At 37.8% G+C, this 20,594-nt stretch overlaps 1 protein-coding gene across 8 annotated transcripts in view; it reads left to right on the plus strand.

Moving 5' to 3' along the window:
* MEF2A (myocyte enhancer factor 2A) overlaps positions 1 to 20,594 on the plus strand; it is an 82,729-nt gene that overhangs the window by 28,739 nt on the left and 33,396 nt on the right. For all 8 annotated transcript variants that reach the window (XM_032122476.1, XM_032122470.1, XM_032122469.1 and 5 more), the window contains 2 exons: positions 5,602 to 5,799; positions 10,283 to 10,486. In XM_032122476.1, coding sequence (XP_031978367.1) covers positions 5,746 to 5,799; positions 10,283 to 10,486 — 258 coding nt within the window. In that variant the 5' untranslated portion in view covers positions 5,602 to 5,745. The remainder of the gene's footprint in view (positions 1 to 5,601; positions 5,800 to 10,282; positions 10,487 to 20,594) is intronic.

Genomic DNA, 20,594 nt, shown 5'->3' on the forward strand with positions numbered 1-20,594 from the left:
TTTGAATCTGAACTGTATGAAAAACGAACTAAGATTTCTGTAGTTCTATGTGAAAGAAAATGGAGTTCTTTCACTTCATCTTAGGCAGGACTGAGTACATGGAGGAGAATGGCAGAAAAGGCCTTTTTGTGCAACAGTAGATTTAAGTAGCACTTGGAAGGTGTAGTTCTTCAGTAAGGATATTTTTCAAATACACTTTGTAATCTTTTCTAATATGCCTTTAAAACATAATTTGAAAAGCTCTGTTACTTACAAACTAGAAGCTCAAAAATAGGTTTGATGTTAGTGTGGAAACTGAGGACCATGTTTGGTTGCAAAACTCCACAAATCTTAAAAGTACAGTTTATTCAAATTGTCTTGTACCAAAGATGTGCGTTGTTCTTCCCAGCTGAAAGAAACAAGTGTTTTATGATGCATAAAACCAGAATATCAATAAAGAATTGTTTATGGCTTCCTGTTTTTTACATTGTCCCACTTAAAAAAAAAAAAAAAAAAAATTTTGGCTAAGAGTTGTATTATTGTTTTATAACAATGCTTGTGTATCAGTTGGTGGCTGAGGACCTTGAAGCTGTGAGGGCACTCTCATTTACTGTGAGGCTCTGCTTGGATACAGAAGAATAGCTTCTAAACTGAGGATGGAAAAAAGATTTATTTCCTAAGATTATGGTGCAGCAAGTAGGGAGAGAGAAATGACAGCATGTACCCTTGTTTTGGAAGGAGAGCCGTATGATCGTTTAACAATTATATCTGACATTACTTACAGCAATGTATGGTGACAGGGCTATAGAAATGTGGCCGGAGGAAACTGCTTTGTTACTGGTTTTGTGCACCTCTGCAAAAACCCCAGCAAGGATCTGAGTGTGGTTTCTGTTAAGTGCAGACATAAAGATATGTAAAATCCCTTTGCTGGAAATTTTAATTTTCTAATTTAGGTTACAAGTGGTAGCAACGAGTTCTGGAGCAGGGCTGGTGGAATGTCTTAGAGCACAGTGATGACATCTCATGGATCTCAACATGTGTCAGTGCAATCATATCTGAGTGAATGTATTTTTTGTATAATTAGTTTGAGACTTAGAAAAAAAGGTGTTTTCAGTTGTATACTTTATATGGGTTTGCATCTCTTTGAGGTTCTGAAGAAGAAAATCATCTCTCTCTCTTGGGCAGTAAAATGGAGTCTGAGAATCATGTTTGACCTTGCTCCACACAGCCCTTTAACCTTTAGATGAATTATTTTGGTGAAGACATTTTTTGACTCCTTTTTTTTTTTTTTTTTTTTTTTGTAGCTACTTCTACTTAGCGTTGTGGGGCAGGGAGAGAGGACACTGACATATGTCCATTATTAGTGCTGTGAAAAAGTGAGATACTCTGTGGTATCTGCCTTGTTGGTGTACAACAGCTGACATGTGGTGGGGCTCATCTCCATGTTGCTGTGAATGGGAATTTTTATATTCTGCTCTTGAGAGTGCAAAGTGGCAGAATAACCAGCAACTGTGCAGTTCAGCCGTGATCAGTCTGTGCCCATCAGCTCATGCTTAGGGGCCAAATATACAAAAATATCTGCACAGGCTCCTTCAAGACTAGAAGAAGACCTATTAATCTTGGTTTAGTAAAAATTACTCTCTGCTATTTGGTAAGCCATAGCCAAGGCTTGTGTAAGATGCATCTCTGCAGATCTGTGTTTTCATGCAAATTATCTGACGTCAGGAAGCTCATTCCTTTGTGTGCATTGCAGTAAATGAGCCGTGAGGAGACGGGGACTGTCAGATGTAACCTGTAACCATGGTGGTGAAATGGAAGTTTCAAGAAAACAGTCAGAGGGAAATAAAAGGAAATTAAATGGAAGGAGTATGATTCTGACACAGTTTTTCCTAACCTGTTCTGCCAGGAGGCTTCCAGACCTTGTGCAGTTTTGCACAGATATAATGTGTTTCCACTGAACCCTTGAAAGAATCTTTTTAAATAGGTCAAATACAGTTTCCTTGCTTTAAAGTTACATCTCTCCCAACAATCTGTGAAACTGAAAGCATTCTTGACAACAAACTCAGATGAGCTCCTGAAGATGTGCAGTTGTGAGGGTATGTTTCTGCATGTGGTTCTGTTGTCTGTCAGTAATTAGTGTGCTGTTTTCACATGTTTTGGGGAAGGGAATAAATCCAGAAAATTTGGAATTGTTTACTTTTAAACAGTAAGAGAGGCTATTACTTGGACAACTACAAATGTAATTTTTCTTGCTTTTATTGCAAGCTGACATTATTTTCTGTTTGAAGTTCACCATGAAGCATGTGGGATTTATTCCTTCTTTTTCTCTTCTTTCTCTAATTATTTTGTTTAATAGATGCCTGAAATCCTTCTTTAAGACAAACTAGCTTTTGCTTCTGTGTGCCCATGCAACTAGTGCGAAGCAGCTTTGGTGGCTGTGATTGGATTCTGTAACTTAAGGAAGTAGAACTTTACCTTCATCAAGGTTACTTCATGTTAGTTTCATATTTACTCTCAGATATAAATGTGGGTTGATCTTCATATGTATATCTGCAAGTTTTCCTTTATTTGGGCAAAAGTGTGTTGATAATCTAGATGAAATGGCTTTGTGAATTAAGAGTTTTGCCTGATGTGTGTTTGCAGTGTAACTATGATTTAGCAAAATGAAAACTGTGCTAGTTACATTTCTGATATAACCCTGTAGTGGACCCAGTCTTATATCTTATCTTGCATAACTTTGTTGCTAGTCAGGATAGAAAATAAAACCACAACTGTAATGTGATCAAGGATGAGTAAAAGGAAAAGTCGTTCTTCCCATGAGAAATGTATCATGCCTTTGTCACTGGCAATAACTTCCCATTGGGATGTTCTGAGCATGCATGAGAAGTCCCTTTTTACTGAACAGTTTTCTCTGATTTGCAGCTGTGTAAGGGTCCTTTCTGCCCTGAGCTCAAGCCAAACTTCTGTTTCAATTCTTAGCCTTGAAAATCACCTTGTGTGTGACTTCAGAATGACAGAGATGCCGCATCTCGGAGCAGGGCCGCCTTTGGCAAATGCGATTCCAAGCCATGTTCTGGTGTCCATAGCAACCTGTGGGAGAGGGAGGACAGCCTGGACCCGGGCTGGACACGCATGCAAATAGGAATTGGGAGTTTCTAAGTGATACAAGTGTTTAAGGCTGAAGAAAGTCAGACCTGAGATGAGCGGAAACAGTGAATTGTCATAAATGGGAAATAGCTTGAAGCATGTATGCTTAATAGATCATACACACTGTAAAAGACCTGAAACAACACCCCAAAGCTGTAACAAAATGATGGTGAAAATTACCGTTTCCCATTTCCCTTTGTGTGATGGTACATAGAGCAGATAAGAGTGTTTTCCTGCTACTGTGCCTTCCATTAGCTCATACAAAACATTTGTGCCTCTCTTATTTTGTATCCTTAAGTATATATATTGCATAATCTCACATTGTATTTATCTTCCTCTCTCCCTCTTCTCCCTCGAGTTCCTTATTTTATTCACTGCATAGACTTGCTTTTCAATATGTCTTGCAGGAGGCAGAATGACTCCAGAAGTTCCTGATCCCAAAATCACTTAATATGTGGTTTACATTTTTATTATTCTATTCCTAGGTTCTTCCTTGACCATCCTAGTGATATCTGCTAGTAGCCACAGATAAAATACTGGCCCAGATGGATCTCTGGTCTTGTGTGGTGGTCACCTCTGTGTACTAGTGTTGATGGGGGCGGGGTGCGCTTTTAAAAGCAGAGGAAGGACTCTGGTAATTCCATATGCAGAGAACAGTTTCAATAGTACATGGTAGGTTTAAAAAAATGAAGCCACGCATGAAGGAGAAAACAAATTTTAAGAGCTGGTTAGAGATCCTTTGATTAGGTATGTTCAAGGGATGCGACCAGATTTTTCCAGAACTAAATTTAATGTGTGATCATCACATGAGCTGAGATTTTTTTTTTTTTTGAGCAACAATGGGATAAATCTATAACTCAGCTGTTGCTTCTGTGGAAGATATTTGCTGTGTGCTGTTGGTTGTATAGAGGCTAGTTCATCTGGTCTTCACTGGCTGTTAATTACCTTCTTAGCAGCACCTTGGAAGAAATTATTTTTCATGAAGAAAACAAAAGTAATGCAATGTTGATGCATGTTTTCAAGTGTTTTGCTTTATAGACAATGTTTAGTGCATATCCTTTAGACCAGTGGACATCATACTGTGTAAGTGTTGATTTGATTTTAAATTTCATGAAATAGTATTTCTAAATACTCTTGGGCATTTTGTTTTTTTTAAAGCAGTCCTTTGTTGCTGTCAGGTAAATAGAAAATGACATCCCTTCATTTTGTGATGTTCCTCCACCTCCATTTTTTTTTCTCCCAAGAACATCCTGGCTGTTTCCTCAGCGTAAATTGAATGTATTGTGAAGTGTAGCCTGTGACTAATCGCCTCTTGCTGTCTCTGCTCATTAACTGTCTGATTGTGATGTGGTTGCACCACTTTCTACACATGGCCTCAAGGATATGGCATGGTGACACCCAGATTAAAATATGCAAGGCTTAACTTCAGAAGATGTTTTGGGTTGGAAAGTTAGAGAGGTTATCAGATAGTACTGGGGCTGGTTTTGCCCCTTTGAATGAGTATTAGGTGGTAATAAGATAAATAAGGTGTACTTATTTAATGTTTATACATTCTAGTATACACTTGATGTTCTAGAAGCCATTTAGTTTAAATTGTTCTCCAGTTTTCTTCAACTAGTATCATCCTACAATTCAAGCAGTATGTCTGGAATATAGCTTAGCAATTTTTTTTTACTGAAAATACTTTTGAAGTTTGTTAAATACCAGGCAGTTCAGTGCAGGGTTAAATGTGGTGGCACACTAGCTTTTCAAGTTTCCGGCATGTTTATCTTGGTGAACAATATAACAACGAAACAGGTGCTGGGCTGCAACTGGGTATTGGCAGATGTGGCACTTAGGGGTTATTGGAGAGAGAGGAACTGTGTCAGGTCTCAGGTCTTCGTTGGTGTCTTGGTAACCATGAAATAGTTTTGTTGCAAAACTGTTTTCTGTGGTCTCTTTTAAGTAGAGAGATTCCCTCTTTCCTTTTCCCTCTTGTTTCCCAGTGGAACCCCAAGTATTGTCTCACAAAATGAGAGGTAATTTGGTTTAGGAACAGAAACTTGATATTCTCATGGCTTTTCTTGTTATTTTTGTGATAATTTTACTGGAGAAACAGGAAACACAAAATGTTTCTTTATAAGGTTCCCTAAAATATTGGAGTTTACCAAAATTTAATAAATATGTGAAACCTCAGATAACTAAAAGCCTAAAGCTTAGGGGGATGAGCACCACCCCTTTGACAATTACATTTTTAAGGCGTTCAATTGAAAGTGTGTGAAATTATTGGTCATTTTAAGTCTGTAGTTTATAGGTAGAATGCAGCAAACCAGTTGGAGTTCAGCTGGAAGAGAGGGTGTAGTATAATACTTCACTAATGAAAATACTTGATTTGTCACTGAAATTTCATGGTGGATGTGTTTTTTGTCTCTACAGGTTTTTAATGATTCTTCCATTTTAGTAATTTATACATTAATTTTTATCCGTTTTTTTTAGGTGATTATAAGAAGAAGTAGGAACCGTTTCGCAAGCTGAAGACAAAGTAAAAGAAAACTGTATCATGTGTTAGAACACTGAAGAGGGACTTTTCTTGGATTAGTTTGTTTCTGGATTGCTAAGCAAAAGAAAGAAGACGCGAAAATGGGGAGAAAGAAAATACAGATCACGAGAATAATGGATGAACGGAATAGGCAGGTGAGAAACAAGGAGTCCGCATGAACAGGTCCATCAGTAATCTTAAAAATTAATGGAAAGTTTGAATACATTCATCCTAATTCATTGTTCTAAAGCTGAGCTTTGTCTTCATATATCTACAGATGCCCTTGCCAGAATATGAATAAGAAACCTCAGTGATTTTATGACTGTTTGAGGAAAAAATATTATTTATAAGTAATAACTATTACTACTTTAAATCAAATTTAAAATTGTTGTTCCTATTTAAACGGTACTCTAGCCTGTACTACCAGTAGATTGGAGGGGTGTTTTTAAACATGCACGTCACTTGATCTGATAACTGCTAGGAACACTTTCTACTGAAGACAGAAAAAGGATGAGAAATTCAGGAAGGATCTAGTAAAAGTATTTTCTGCAACACTTTGACAGAGGAGTTTGAGGTAGCTGTGGGCAATATCTACAGTGCTTTGGATATAGTAACAATTTTTTTTAACATTCTATTTAAAACCATCAATTTATATTTCCTTTAAGAGCTGTTTGCTACAACTATCATTGAAAATTGTCAGTTAGAAGGGAAGAGTGCTCAAAATGAATGTTTTGGGGAAAGCTGCTCACTTGGCTGCTTGTGCCCTGTGAACGTGAAAAGTACCAGAAGTTGATGACTCTAGCAGTAATGTTTCCTATTAATTTCTAAATTGCTACATGAGATAAAAAATAAAATTTTAATTGGATACTGAAATATATAGTGGGATAACTGGAAACTATCATTTTTAAGGCAAGTTATTACAGGAATGACTTAAGATCTTTAAGAACAGTGCTGGTGACTGAGGCTGAAGATGCTGGTGGGCCGGCGTCTTTTGTCCAGTGATGGTCATGAGCAAATACGTGTGGGCTGGAGATGCACATGTTACACGACCCTGTAATCCTCTTCCAGCTTTTAACTATTCTTAGCTCAGGGATTTCCTGAGCTGGATGTGGTTTCCGTATATTTAGTAACCATTAATGGATTTTTTTTGTTTGTTTTCCCCACCCCCACCAGTGAAGTTGTTCAGTTATCCTTTGAGCCCTTATAACGTTGCAGCATTTACAACATCTTTTGTGTAGAATTTCCTCTAAGTCTGTTGCCTGTTGTTTCAAGAAACACCATTTTATTTACCCTTTGTCATGGTTCTGCTGATTATTTAGCTCTTGTATGGAAGAGGCAACAGTGATTCCCTATCTAGAGTCTGTCCACATTTGCTTATTGTCTCCTAAGATAAGTTTTTTCAGGCTGTAGCTGCCTTGCTTACTTAGTTGTTTTAATGCAAAGTTTGTTCCACACTTCTTGCTACTTCTCCCTGAACCTTCTGAAGTACTGCTACATTACTTTGGGTGGCCAAAGGACTTCAGGATGCAGGCAAAACATGGACTTATATAGTGGTGTCCTGCTGCTTTGTTCTGTTCCCTTCCTGATGTTTGATTTCCTTTTTCAACTTCTGAGCACCAGCTTGACGTTGGGATCGTGTCAGAATTCTATGGGACTCTCTTGCTGCTGACACATCAGCTCAGAGCCCATTGTTTTGCTGGTGAAATCAAGATTGTTTTTCTCCCTGTATCACTTTAAAGCAATGTAAACTCTGAGAAGTCTATATATAGCAAGAAAAGTATTATTGGAGTTTGGGAGAAAGCCAAGTATTGTGTTTGAACAGCTTTAATCACCCAGTGACTTTATGTTTGATGTAGATAAATGTTGTAAGTACACGTAGTAAAAGTAGATGAATTAATAACTTCAGTTCTTTCCAGATCTTGCTCTACAACTTAATGCACATGTAAGAGGTGGAAATTGATCCCCCTTATGCCTTTTTTTTAATGAATCTGGATTAAGTTGGGCAACCTTGGTTTTTTTCTGCTTGAGTTACAAATAGCATTATACTTCTATCCTGACTTTGGTGAGGTGCTTTTTTTCTTTCAGGAGGAATTGTTTTTTTCTTTTGAATCTCCATCCCATTGTTCAGCTTGAAACAATGGAGAGGAAGAGAATCAGTGCATTTGTATCAAATTTTAGACCCCTTACACCAGTGCTGTGACTGAAGCAAAATAGGGAGATGAAATTCTAGGGTTTTTTTCTGGCAGGTTTTTGGCTAGCATCTTTTTGGGCTGTTTAATGACAAGGAAGAGGATTTAAGCTCTAACTTAAAAGCAGGATTAGGTTTGCCTTGTCCTTTTTCTCTGGAAACTCAGATGAAAACACACTTCATCTTGTTTTTAAGATGTTTTAGAGAGATTAAATAGTTTTTGTTAGTGGAATCTTATTTTTTATATGTAGTGGTATCGATGGCCTTTATCCCCACTGGTGTCCTGTGGTTTTGGTAGCCAGTATATAGAATTTTATCACATTAGAATGCCCCGATGCACTGGGAATTTATAAGATACTTACTTCGAGATTTTTTTTCATTGACCCAGATAAGGAGGGCATTTAGGGTTTGTTGTGCTGAACAGAAAGTGTAGTTTGGTTGTGTCCTGTCATTTTTTCTATGGCCTGTATAGCTGCTGAGTAGGACACTCACGGACATGCCTATGATGTCCTGGTTGCATGTTTACTTTGAGGTTTAGGTGTTTTTCTTTGAAAATATGAGTAGAATGGGACAGAGCTCTGCCTGCAAAGCAAGTTCTTGTAACTTGTGTGGGAAGAAAAACTACTGTTTTGTCAGAAGCATCTCATTCCTGATGGGATTGTATGTGAGCTCAAAACAGAATATATAGACCATTCCTCGGGGGGGATTACGATTGTCATGAGACTGTCATTGTATTATTAATTAAGCAGCCTTATCTGCTTGAATGAGCTGTAGGACATTTATCTTCATTAAGCTGATGAGAATCCAGTGCAGTAAATTAGATATCAAAGGAGCTCAGTCTTGCTGCCTTTGCCGTCTCCTCCTCACCCATTTTTTTTTGCTAAGCAATATTAAAATAGTGCTGGGGAAATCATTTACCTGCAATAAAGAGACATATTTCTGGGTTTGGTGTGGTCCTAAATGGAAGGAAAAAAAAGGAGACATTTACAGAACTAAGCCTGCTTTTGAAGTTCTGAAATGAAAACCAAGTTTAAAATAATCTGTGTGCATTAATGAGCTTGGAGTGCTGTGGTAGAGGGGTTTGTGCTAAGCACTGTTCAAGCACCAAGTGAGAAGTTGATGCCAGCTGAGAATCTCACAAGTGAAGCAGCCTTACAAGAGGTGAGAAAGATCAAGTTTCAGTAAAGAAATTAAGAGCCCTTGTCCAGGATCCTATTGGTCCTCAGTGGCAGTAAGCCATTCTTTTTTTGGAGGACTTCTCCAGGTGACACAGCACACACACATCTTGTTTATGATCTCTTTTTCCTGACAAACACTAACCAGTGGTACCTCTCTATCCCTGCTCATACTCAGGAAATAACCTTTTAAGTGTCAGAAGAACAACAGCTGTATCTGTGCATCCTCTGAGACTGCTTATGTGGTGGGAAGAATAGGATATATTTTGTGTTATTGATAGTATTAAAAAGGTAACATGTTCAAGATAATCATCTCTGTAGAAAAAAGCCTTCAGGTGTGTGTGCAAGGAAGAAGTTTCCCATCTGTTTTCCAAAACTTGATGTGCAGCTTGTTAATTAAACTATAGAAATCCAGAAAACAGGTTTGGCTGTTTATTGTGTCTTACTTTATTCCTGTTTTGCAAAAACTTCTTGACTCTTGTCTGTGGAACATGGGGCATGTGGATCACTCACCTGTCACAGAGGCTTATGCTTGGAATTGTAATAGGGGGTTGTCAAATACATTGACACTTCCATATCCTTAGCTGCTGTCTTGTGAAAGGAATAATTTTTTTAAATTTTTTTTTTTTGGGTCATAAGTGATGGTAACTTTTTCAACTGTTTCCTCCTTCCCCAATGAGCAAGTGCTCCTGTGTGATGGTCTGTAATGGGTTTGTTTCCCCACAGCAGTTCTAACTTGACAGAACAATTGTTTGTGATGTTTCCAAGTGGCAGAAAACAAGTCAAATTATAAGCGAATCTGATTAGATGACTTAATAGCAACGAAATAGCAATATCTCATAACTTTGCATAATTAGAAATCATAGTGCATAGTAACAGTGTTACTTCCATTGATTGTTCTGTTTTCTTTGATTTTATTAGAATTACAGTTGTAAGTACCACAGAAGAAAATACTGTGATACCTGGAAAGTCAAAATCTGTTGAACAGTGGAAATAAAGCTAAATTATCTTATTCTAACTAAAACTCTAACTAAAATTTAACTCTTCTTGGTGGTTATTTACCAGTGGAAGAGTTGGGGGTGTGTAACTGTTTTAACTTAGTCTAATAGAGAGAGAGAGCACTGGGACCAGAAAGTATAGGTAGTTCTTGTGTTTAATCTGCGTATTAGAGTAGGAATAAATAGTGTAGGCTCAATTGGTGTATTCCTTGATTACTTTCCTTCAAATCCATGTCATGTGTTTTAAAAAAACAAATCATTATTCTTTCTTCTCTAGGTCACCTTTACAAAGAGGAAGTTTGGATTAATGAAGAAGGCCTATGAGTTGAGTGTGCTCTGTGACTGTGAAATAGCACTCATCATTTTTAACAGCTCTAACAAACTCTTTCAGTATGCCAGCACTGACATGGACAAAGTTCTACTAAAATACACAGAATACAACGAGCCCCATGAAAGCAGAACCAACTCAGATATCGTTGAGGTAACAATTTGAAAAGACACGTCAGTCTTCTTATCTCCTTAATATTTAAAATATAGAGCAACGTAGAGTATTTTAAGACATTTTAACCAAATGTTTTAAAGTTATTTAATACCGTGTTACAAAATGTAAACTACTGCTTTTAGTCTGGTTTCTCTAAGGGAATAACTTTACAGCCATGTTGTTTTCCCATCTGCCCTCCACCCCCTGCCAGTTTCTGGGAAGCATGTTTGATTTAAATTACATTTGGCAATGGAAATAGAGGTGTGAAAAATTGTTGTTTTTCTAGGGAAGGAGGGGGAGAAATGTTCAGGGTTTTAATGGGGAGAAAAAATCGACTGAGTGGGAGAGGAAGGTCAGAAGAGTGCCCTCAGCCGAACAGACAATTACAGTTGGCCCTTTTTCTTCTCTGAGGTAGTAGCCACTTTACCAGTCATATCTTGAACATGGATCAAATCAGCCACTGCCTCTGCTGCCCCTTGTTCAGCAAAAAAAAAAAAAAAAAAAAAAGCCAAAAAAAGAGAATCTGTGGAATAAACAAACTTAATTAAATTTGTTGTCCAGTGACTGTCAATTAAAATAGTAGCAGAATGACTGCAGTTTCTGCAGTAATAGAATAACATGAATATATTTACTCCAAGGTATTGGTTTCATCTACTTTTATAATGCTTGAGCTTTAAATAGAAACTCTTTTCAGTACATAATTTCTAAATTAGGTGCAGTAGAATTCAAGGATTTTCTTGGCAATTGGAGCCTTGATGTACTGTAACTGCAGTTCAGAGCATGTCTCCAGTAGTCCTGTAAATAGACCAAAACAGGTGGCTGACTTAAGGGTTTAATTTAAATTCTGAAGTTGTCTTCTGAACAAATGCCTTGCTTTTTAGGAATGATTTCAGAATAATGATTAGCCTTGAATAGCTGAAGAGCCTATTGCCAAAGGGATCAGAGTACAGGGATGGTACTAGCTGATCTTGTACATGAGTCTGCAAGCAAAAAATCAGATTGACAAAACTGAGATACGGACAAATGCTTTATATTTCTTTCTGAGAAGATTCTCTGCTAATTTGTCAACTGTCTTTTATGATCAGAAAAAAACCCTCCCCAACTTCTGTCTTCAGCATTGGGTTCTAAAGGGAGGGATAATGCAAGCCATGAAGAGTTGAAGGCTTAGTCACTGGATTAGCATAAATAAGGGATAGCCACTGGAGAGGAAGGGAAAACCTAATTCCTGCAGAATGAGCTTTTGATTGTGACAGACGTGAATTTGAGACAGGGATGAAAGTTCAGCTGGGTTTTGTTCTGCATGCAGGGCCTCTTTGTGTTGTGACTCATGGTAATGGTGCCTCTTCACATCACGAGAACTAAGGACCTCTTCCAGAATAATTCTCTGCAAGGCTGCTTTATTTGGGTTCTTCTTTTTGGTGGGGTTTTTTGACCAGGGTCAAGTGTTTCACCCCTGACAAGTACATTAAAAGTGTACTTAGTACCCAAGGGCAGATGTGCTCTGAGGGAGCACGCAAGGACCCATCTGCAGATTCTTTCTAATTTTCCTCTCCGGGTTTACTCTTTTATACTAGTGTGGGATTTGGGACTTTATTCCCTTTTTTCAAATACAGTGTAATTTAGGAATGCATCTTCCTATCTCTTCAGATTAGCCCTGTGTGCTCTTTAGTCTGGTTGTGAAATATTTTCAGGTTTTTTCTTTCTGGATTGATGGGTGCTTGGAGTGTGATAGATGTTTAGTTACATCACCAGCGTTTTGGAAACATGCAGAAACAACAATGTAAAATAGCTTCTCTTTCTTGTAAATACACTGAAATTCTATTTTAACAAATGAAAATTACTTAAAAAGAAAGCCTAAAATCTGTCAAATTCATACTAAACTGAATTATAATAAGTAATTCCATTTTATGGAGTTATACCTAATGTATAGATCTTAGTTTAGTAATTCACTTACCTCCTTGAATGTGATAAATGACATTTATTGTGACATAGGCTCACCATGGAACTATTCTGGACCCACTGTGGTCCTGATGTGCATGACAGGAGGGTGGGTTTTCCTGTGCTAGAAGGAAAGGTAATTCCACACAGCTCAGAAGCTGGGTAAGGGAGGGAGCAAATCTGCTGGTACTTATTTTCAGTACTGCGTAGATGGCAATGTTGTAAATTATTAAGTGAAATCGATGAGACATCTTCCCCTTGTAGTTGTCTCCTGCTCGGTTTTGGCATAGGAATTGCTTTTATATGCCCAGAGCTTGGTGTCTTCTGTTGCTGCTGGAATGTTTGTGAAAACATAGTGGGAGGAAGAGCACTGGCATCTTAAATGAATATTAGAATTTTTTTTTGATGCATGCACTTAGGTCTTTCACTGAACATGTTATTGTAGATGGGAATGATCTGTTGCTGTCCTATACCTATTCTTTTATGAGGTTACTGGAGTGTAAGGTAGTGCTCTTGTACAGCATAGGTGGACCACATAGAGATATTGAAAAGAGTGACATTTTTATTCAGTGTGTGCTTTAAATTCTTGAAATACTGGGATCATGTATTTAGTTTTACAAACCCATAATGGCACAGTTGCAGATTGTTACACTGAAGTGCTGTCTATGATTTGAAGGACTTGCTGTAGGTGTTAAAGCATTTGATGCTTTAGTGTTCATGGACTTCTTTTCTGTAACAGATTATTCTTGACAAGTAATTATTTTTCCTGAAGAAAGAAGTACTTCTGCAGAGTAAAATGGGAAGAATTTCAGGTTTTATCAGAATTCTGTATCCATATGGTCAACAAAATGTTTTAACATGTAAACGACAATTTGAGACCTTGAGCATTGTTTTTAAATCCAAAGGAAAAGGAGGAGACGAACAGGCACTTGTATATTTTCTTTAGTGCAGGATGTTAAGATTATTGCAGGTTATTTACAAGGTATCGCTTCCATTTTGGGTCCTTCTGCCCCTCAAGAAGGCCTCAGAAAGCAGCAGTTGCACAGTTGTTCCCTCTCTTCTGGCCTCACTTCTCGTGGGAGTCAAGGGCTGAAGATGGCTTTTCTTGCCTGTTTAGCTCAGCTTTTCATTTCTTTTCCATGTTTCGGTTTTCCTTGACTGATACGGTAAAACAGTGTTTATTTGACCTACACTTGGCCATGGTGGGTTTTGCATGTTCCTCATCTCACCTCATCAGACTGAGGTGATTTGATTTTTAGGAGCCTGTGTAAAATGTGACCTACTTTCCCAGTTGGCATCTGTGCCCAGGAGAATTCTGGGTGGGTGTCAGTTAATGAGCCTCTCCTGTGCTCTGTAGTTTAATGCTGTTTTCAGTGTAGTGTAATGTGCTGAATAAGGCTTAGGTTATACCCCAGATATTGACAGCTGTCCTTGAAACAGGTAATGATCTGTAATAAAAATTGTAACTAGAAAGTACAAAAAAATCTCTCTTAAACTATGGCACATAATTATTGCAATCATCCTCATTCTTGTGGAAGGACTGCTCTGGTGTAAATTCCAGCAAGTGATTTGAACGTTTATATTAAGTATTTTACCATGGGGTTTGCTGACTCTAATGGGGAGTAATGTTTGTGATGGTTTGGTGCGAGAGTGGTTTTGTCAGAGTTCAGACAAAGCAGGTAAATGACCCTGCTGCTGCTTTCAGCAGGGTCAACAAGCCAGTTTAATCTTCTGCTGTAATCAGCTGCTTTCTTGCACTAAAATACATTTCATCGCTGCGTTTTCACAAAATTTTAATAAAGAGCTGTTACAGGAGCAGTGCACATTCCTTAATCAGGAACATCTCTGGGATCAGAGATGGGATTGTTGGCTCCTGGCTCCGAGTGAGCACGAAGAGCTCAGCTGCACGTGGAGAGCCTGCAGCAGGAAGAAGCAGATGCATCTCCCCAGCCAGATGGAGCATATGCCAAGAGACAAGTGTAGCAGTGTGGGGAGCATAAACAGAAAAGTTGGTGTTGAAACACTGTGTTTATAAACCAAAAGCTCTCTGGTTTTGTTTTTTATCCAGCTTTCTCCACCTCCCAACATTGCTTCTTTTCCAGGCTGGGAATAACCAGTGTGTGTTTTGAACTGTTGTTGGTGTGTAGTAGTTTGTTTTGGTAGCACTTGAATTGGTTCACTGCTTCCTTTTTTTTAAATTTGGGTTGACTTCATATGAAAATGAAGATCTGGGAATCGTATCTAAATATATACTTGGATGCACACATACAAATTAGATGAGAATGACCTTCGGTTAATTGATCTTATTTCCTTCCTTGGTGGATACCTGGTGTATCTGATCTAGATAAGGACTTGAAAAGCAATTTGGGCTTCCATATTTTGCTATTCAAAGCTAAAAAGTAAGATGGTGGAAACTGGGTCAAATTCTTAAAAATATTTATTTCTTTGAGATGTTTTATAAGACAAGGTACATCGTAAGCTTTTAGATTTATTTTTAAGAGGAAAATGCCCTGCAACCAAGAAAATGGAAATTGATGCTAAATGTAGGTGACTAAAATCTCCAAATTTATGTGAAATATCAGCACAGCTTTACAGAACTGCGAGGCAGCACATGCTGATGGTTAAATGCACACTGGAGACTGGAGGGAGGCTGACACTGTGATGTGTTAACATTGTTTTGCATTCCTGCATATTTGATAGATGGAGAACTGCCAGAAGTGGGCAAGACCTGGGGGACTAAAGAAAGACAAAGCAAAAATCTTTGGGCTGATAGAACAGCATGTATTGGTTGTAGTATTATGTATTTTTGTACTTCAAACTGCTTGATTTGATCTCCAAACACTGTGGGAATAAGTGGTACACATTTAAAAAGAAGGAAGAAGCTTAAAAATTATTTCAGTAGACCAAGAAGACTTGGTAATCTGCCCATGATGCTGAGAAAATGTAGGCATTATCGGGCTTGATTTGCTAAATGATTATGTAAATGTAATTATACTGCATATAACATTTCAAATAATTTGAGATGGCACATAAATACCTTTGAGACATTTTAACGAGGTGATCGAGGAGGATTTATGTATGGTTAAGGACTAAAATTTTCTTTTAGCTTACCTTAAAAAGAGGGAAAGTGCTTGAAAACTGAAGTGGTCTGGAATGAGTCATCAAAAGCTTTTATATAAATGTGTATACACACACATTTTTATGTATCTGTGTATAGTGGTTTGAATCTTATTCTTTTTCTAGTAGAAGTGTTTGCTGTGAACCTGACTTACAAACATGTTATACCTTGGAGTTTCAGTTCCCACTCATGATTTAGGAAGAAACAACTACCTTGAAAAATTTAAAATGTGATCAAGGTAGCAAACACTTATTTTCAATATAGTGACAGAAGACAACAGTATTTTGTGCTGAACAGAACAGTTGCCACTCACAATGGTGTCTTTGTTTCTTCTCTCCCCTCCTCTTTTCTTTTTAGTTTGGGAGATTAAATTCAACACTTAATCCCCACAGTATTTTTTTGAGCTCTTTACTGTTATTAATTTTTCCATATTTTGCATTTGGTAATACTGTTTTACTTTACAATATTCTTTTAATTCTTTGGCGGTGCCAAAATAGCTTTGGACATACTGATGACTAATGTGCCTCTTTATTTATTTATTTCAAAATGACAGATTATTGGTGACTTTAAGCAAGCTGACAATGCTGGCAAAAAGTTTTTGTTCCTAGTTAATGTTGTTTTGCATTCCTTCGTTGCTGATATATAAAGAATTTCCAGAAGTAGGATAGACTTTCTTGGTTTTGTTTTTGAAGCAGTTTTGGTTTGCCTTAAAATAATCTAAAGCTGTACTTCCCTTGTATCTGAAGCAGTGAATAAATTTAGTGTTTTAGGGTTAAGAATACATTATTTCTTCTGCCTCTTAGAACAGCGCTTTAAATTTACCATGCTCTGCTGGTGTTCTGAATTTTGATGAATTCCAGATTTAGTCTCTACTTAAAGCATGTAGATATCTGAAGTTTGTCTAGAATGCATCTTTTTATAGAAGTTTCTGAAGTTTGCTAATAATGACTCTACTTGGCTGCTGTATTGCCAGCAGTGATTTTATGTAGCTGCAGTTCAGGGTGCTCTCTGTCCTACGCCAGCCCTGTCACAGTTACACCAGTGATATGACTCTAAAGCTGTGAACTGAAATTTGCTGTGATGTTCTCATTTTTTAATAAACTACCAGAAAAAGCTGATCACTGAGCAATGAATGACAGCTGACTTGGCTGTGCATCATTACAATCTCAGACTGGATCGGATGCTCCTCTGGAGGCTGTGCTGCTGGGAGGGCCAGAATCCTAAAATCATGTCAAATACTAGTAGAGAGATTCTGTGTGCTCTGTCTACCAAAAATCTCTACAGAATCGGCCATACAATAGGCAGGGACTGGATTCTTCTCTGTCTGAAACTTGGTTTTATTTCCCAGCTGTGCAAGTGGTGTTTTTCCAACTGATTCTGCACTGTGTTTGGAGAATGTCTTTATTTTTTTATATTTCCAGGACAGACACACAACGTCCAGTTCTCACACCCACTGCTCGGGAAACGCTTGTCAAAGATTCATTCTGGGTTTAGCTGTTCTGGGGATGTTGTGTTAAGTAGGATTGAAAACTGACTCCAGGAAAATCTGTAACAGCTCATAGCTTGTTAGTGCTGGAGTTCATGCAGGCAATCACACAAAGACATAATTATTGTATGAACAAGTTCTTCAAGCTGTGCTGGTCTCGTGTATTCTGCAGCCCTTGTGTTGCTGCAGAATTTGGTGCTTTTGAAATTCTGTAGTGACAGAAAAGTGTATTTTTACTTTGCAATTTCAAAGCGAGGACCGTGGCATCTGTTAATCAAGAGAGAGTGACTTTACACAAGCTGTGCATGGAAAGAATAGACCCAGAACAAAGCATCTCCTGCAACTACAGGAAGATAAAGGACTGTTCTTTCTGTGATAGGCTTGATGTGAGTGGAGGCTTAATGTAATCCTAGCTTTTGACTTCAGGCTCGTGCGTTTGGTTGTGTCTTCTGCCAGGGATTAACCACCTTGCAGGAGGGACAGCAGCAGTGCTGCTTCTTGATCATCGCTGTTCCTCAGCCACTGTTCCAGCATGAACTGGCCAAAGGAGGGGAGGGTCATCTCCAGTGCTTCACTGCTTCCTGCCTTTTGGACCTCACCATGTTTACAGTTTTTAATATGTGGCTTTTAAATAATCTTAATGTTTGGGCCTTGAGCTGATGGTGCTTCTGCAGCAGAAGGCTCAGGGAGTCTGTTGTTTGTTTATTGCCAGGGTTTTACTGCAGGTGGTGTGGCCCATCGGGGCTGTAACACTCAGCACTGACCTGAACACTTCAGGTGGTAATTGCTACTGGAATGGTTTGGGGAGTAACTGCACCTGAAGGAAGAAAATATTGATGGTGGTAGTTCTTGTGGTACAGACCTTTGAATAGCCTAGCAGCACATAACATGTGACTCTCATGTGCTCTGTGACGTGACACGCTACATGTGACATATGGTTCTTCACAATAGTTGTAAAGGAGTACACATCCAGTGCATTCTGTGACTTCCCAGGGATAGTACATCTTACTCCTGTCATATCAGTGATGTGACATTTCATATGGAAGCACAGTAATTCACAGCGTAGGCTATGGAATGCTAGGCAAGTTAGTTAAATTGGCAGTAGTGTGAATTTTTACTCAAATTTTATATTTTACCTGAAATATTTACTAGGTAATTTCAGCAGGAAGTGAATAATATATTTTTATTAAAATCTCTCAGATATTTTGGGAATGTTGTAAAGATTTTTTAGATCAAAGGTGTTACACATTGTCCCACTGAGCACTCTTCTATATAAACTGATACCATTTAAAGCCCTGCTCTTTCCTGCAAATAACTTAAAATTCAGTACTTGCTTATTACAGTAACTTTTTAAAAAGAAAAAAACCTCAAGCATTCCAGAGCCAGTCTTCATCCATTGTTGACATGAATTACACAATAAAGCTTACTCAATTTCACTGTCCCTGATTCCTGTACAGCCTTTTCTCTCTACCTCTCCAAGTCCTACCTTTGATTTCCCACCCCCTTTTCACATTAAGTCAGGACAGTCTTCAAAGAGGCGCTTTGGCTTTTGAATAACTTGAACTAAAGGGAGGCTGTGCAGGAAAAAAACACATTAAGTGTATTCCATTGACACACAGCTGAGAAGTTCTGTATTTGAAACATGAATTGTGACTTCATTAGAGCTTTGTCTCGAAGTTCTACATCTTCATTATTTCAGTTCAGTAAAAATAGAGATGTAATTGCTTGTACCCTATTCCCTTATTTTTGGGGAGGCTCTCTGCCTCCTCTTGTACACACTGATCTCAGCTGGTGTTTTCAGATACCTGCTTTCTGTTGTCTTATTCAACTTGCTTATTTTTGGGGTGTTTTTTGGTGAGACAAGATGGCAGTCCCATAGAAATATTAAAGGTATTAGAGCTTGTTCTGGGAGATGTAGCCAGTTCCCTTAATCTTACATATGAGTAGTATTTTAACAAGAGCATAAATCCATGGAATCTACTAAACATTTTCTTTGGGAATGGTTGCAATTTGTGTTATAATTAGTGTTTTGGTACCACTAAGTTATCTTGAGTACCAAGACACTGAAATAGTTCTGTTATCCTTTCCAATTTTAAAGCTGTAAAGAACTATTCAGGACAAGAAATATTTATAATTGCAACAGCACATGGGCAGGTAGACCTAAAGAATCCCATTCCTTTTATTAAATGAATTCTAATTGGAGTTAAGCCATTTTTTTTCTTGGCAAACTATGAGTAGGAGATAATATTTTTCCTAAAGAACTTCTAAAAGATTATGAAGGATATTATGCAGATGGATTGCTGCACTTGGAAACTTTTCATGTTCCATATGGCTTATCTGCAGTGCACTGTTGCTGAAAGGAGGTCTTCAGTTGGCTACTGCTGCTGCTGATTTATGATTTAACCATTGCAAGTGCATGAAGATCTATATTTGGGAGGCTGTGTTTGTACATCTATATGTTGTTGTTTGGGTAAGGACTGAAAAAAGCATTTATGTACCATAAAAAAATCTCTTTGAATGTTCTAACATAGAACTGTGTGTTTTGCTCCATTTTACCATTAATTTTGTTCGTTTGCAAATTTAGAAAGGACTATAAAATATATTTAATTTATGTGCTAAGGAATAATTTTTGCTTCTTGAAGGTGAATATCAGTCTATTTTGTCTTTGTTTTTTAATAAAAAGATTGAGAAAGATCGAGTTAAACTGGCACTTTTAGTAGTCTTTAATGGGAAAATCTATTTGATGGTTTTTTCTATAAAACAGGTAAAATGCAAACCTGTGATACAAAACTCAGTGATATGCAAACTCAGTGATACAAAGTTTAGTAATCTACTGAGTTGGATAGAAAGTGAAACAAAGACAAATGCATCAAATATCGGACTTTGAAAGCTTGACTAAGGTGTCACTGTGGAAACAGCATTATCATTGCTAAGAGATTACTAATCATTTTAAGTCTCAAGGAGTTCATTTAGGACCAAGCAATCCGGCTTGTTTGTAGGTCAGCAACTGCTTTACAAAGTCCGCAGTACACAGATAGTGTTTCTCTAAAATCACAAATACAAGCATGCAGCTGCCTTTGCCGTACCTTGTAGTCCAGAGCTGGGTAATATTCTGGGAGTGAAGAGTGGATTTTATAGCCCATAAAGTTCTAATTCTTTAGTAATTGCTTGTGGTTATCTACTTAAAATAATGTTTCACAGCAAAGATGCTTCAGGCTAGAATTTAAGCTTCATGCCATATCAAGTCTAAAAACCTTTTGTATGTGTTATTTTATATAAATGAGAGTTTGAATCCTGAGTGCCATCTTTATCATATCTGGGAGGAATTTGACAGCTAGCTTTCATGTTTGGCAAGCCAGGGATACATGTTAAAATTTGCCAGATACTGGAAGTGCTCCAACATTTGAAACAAGACGGTGTCTTTTCTTAGAGTGGTTTATAGCAGGGACACTGATAAAATTTCAAATCATGAACAATTTCCATCTGTAAATGCTGAATACCTTTGCCTAAAACTGAACACACAGCATTGCTTAAATGGCTCTTCTTTTTCTTTGTATTTATAGATA

Source organism: Corvus moneduloides, chromosome 13 (assembly GCF_009650955.1).
Source record: "Corvus moneduloides isolate bCorMon1 chromosome 13, bCorMon1.pri, whole genome shotgun sequence".
NCBI lineage: Eukaryota > Metazoa > Chordata > Aves > Passeriformes > Corvidae > Corvus > Corvus moneduloides.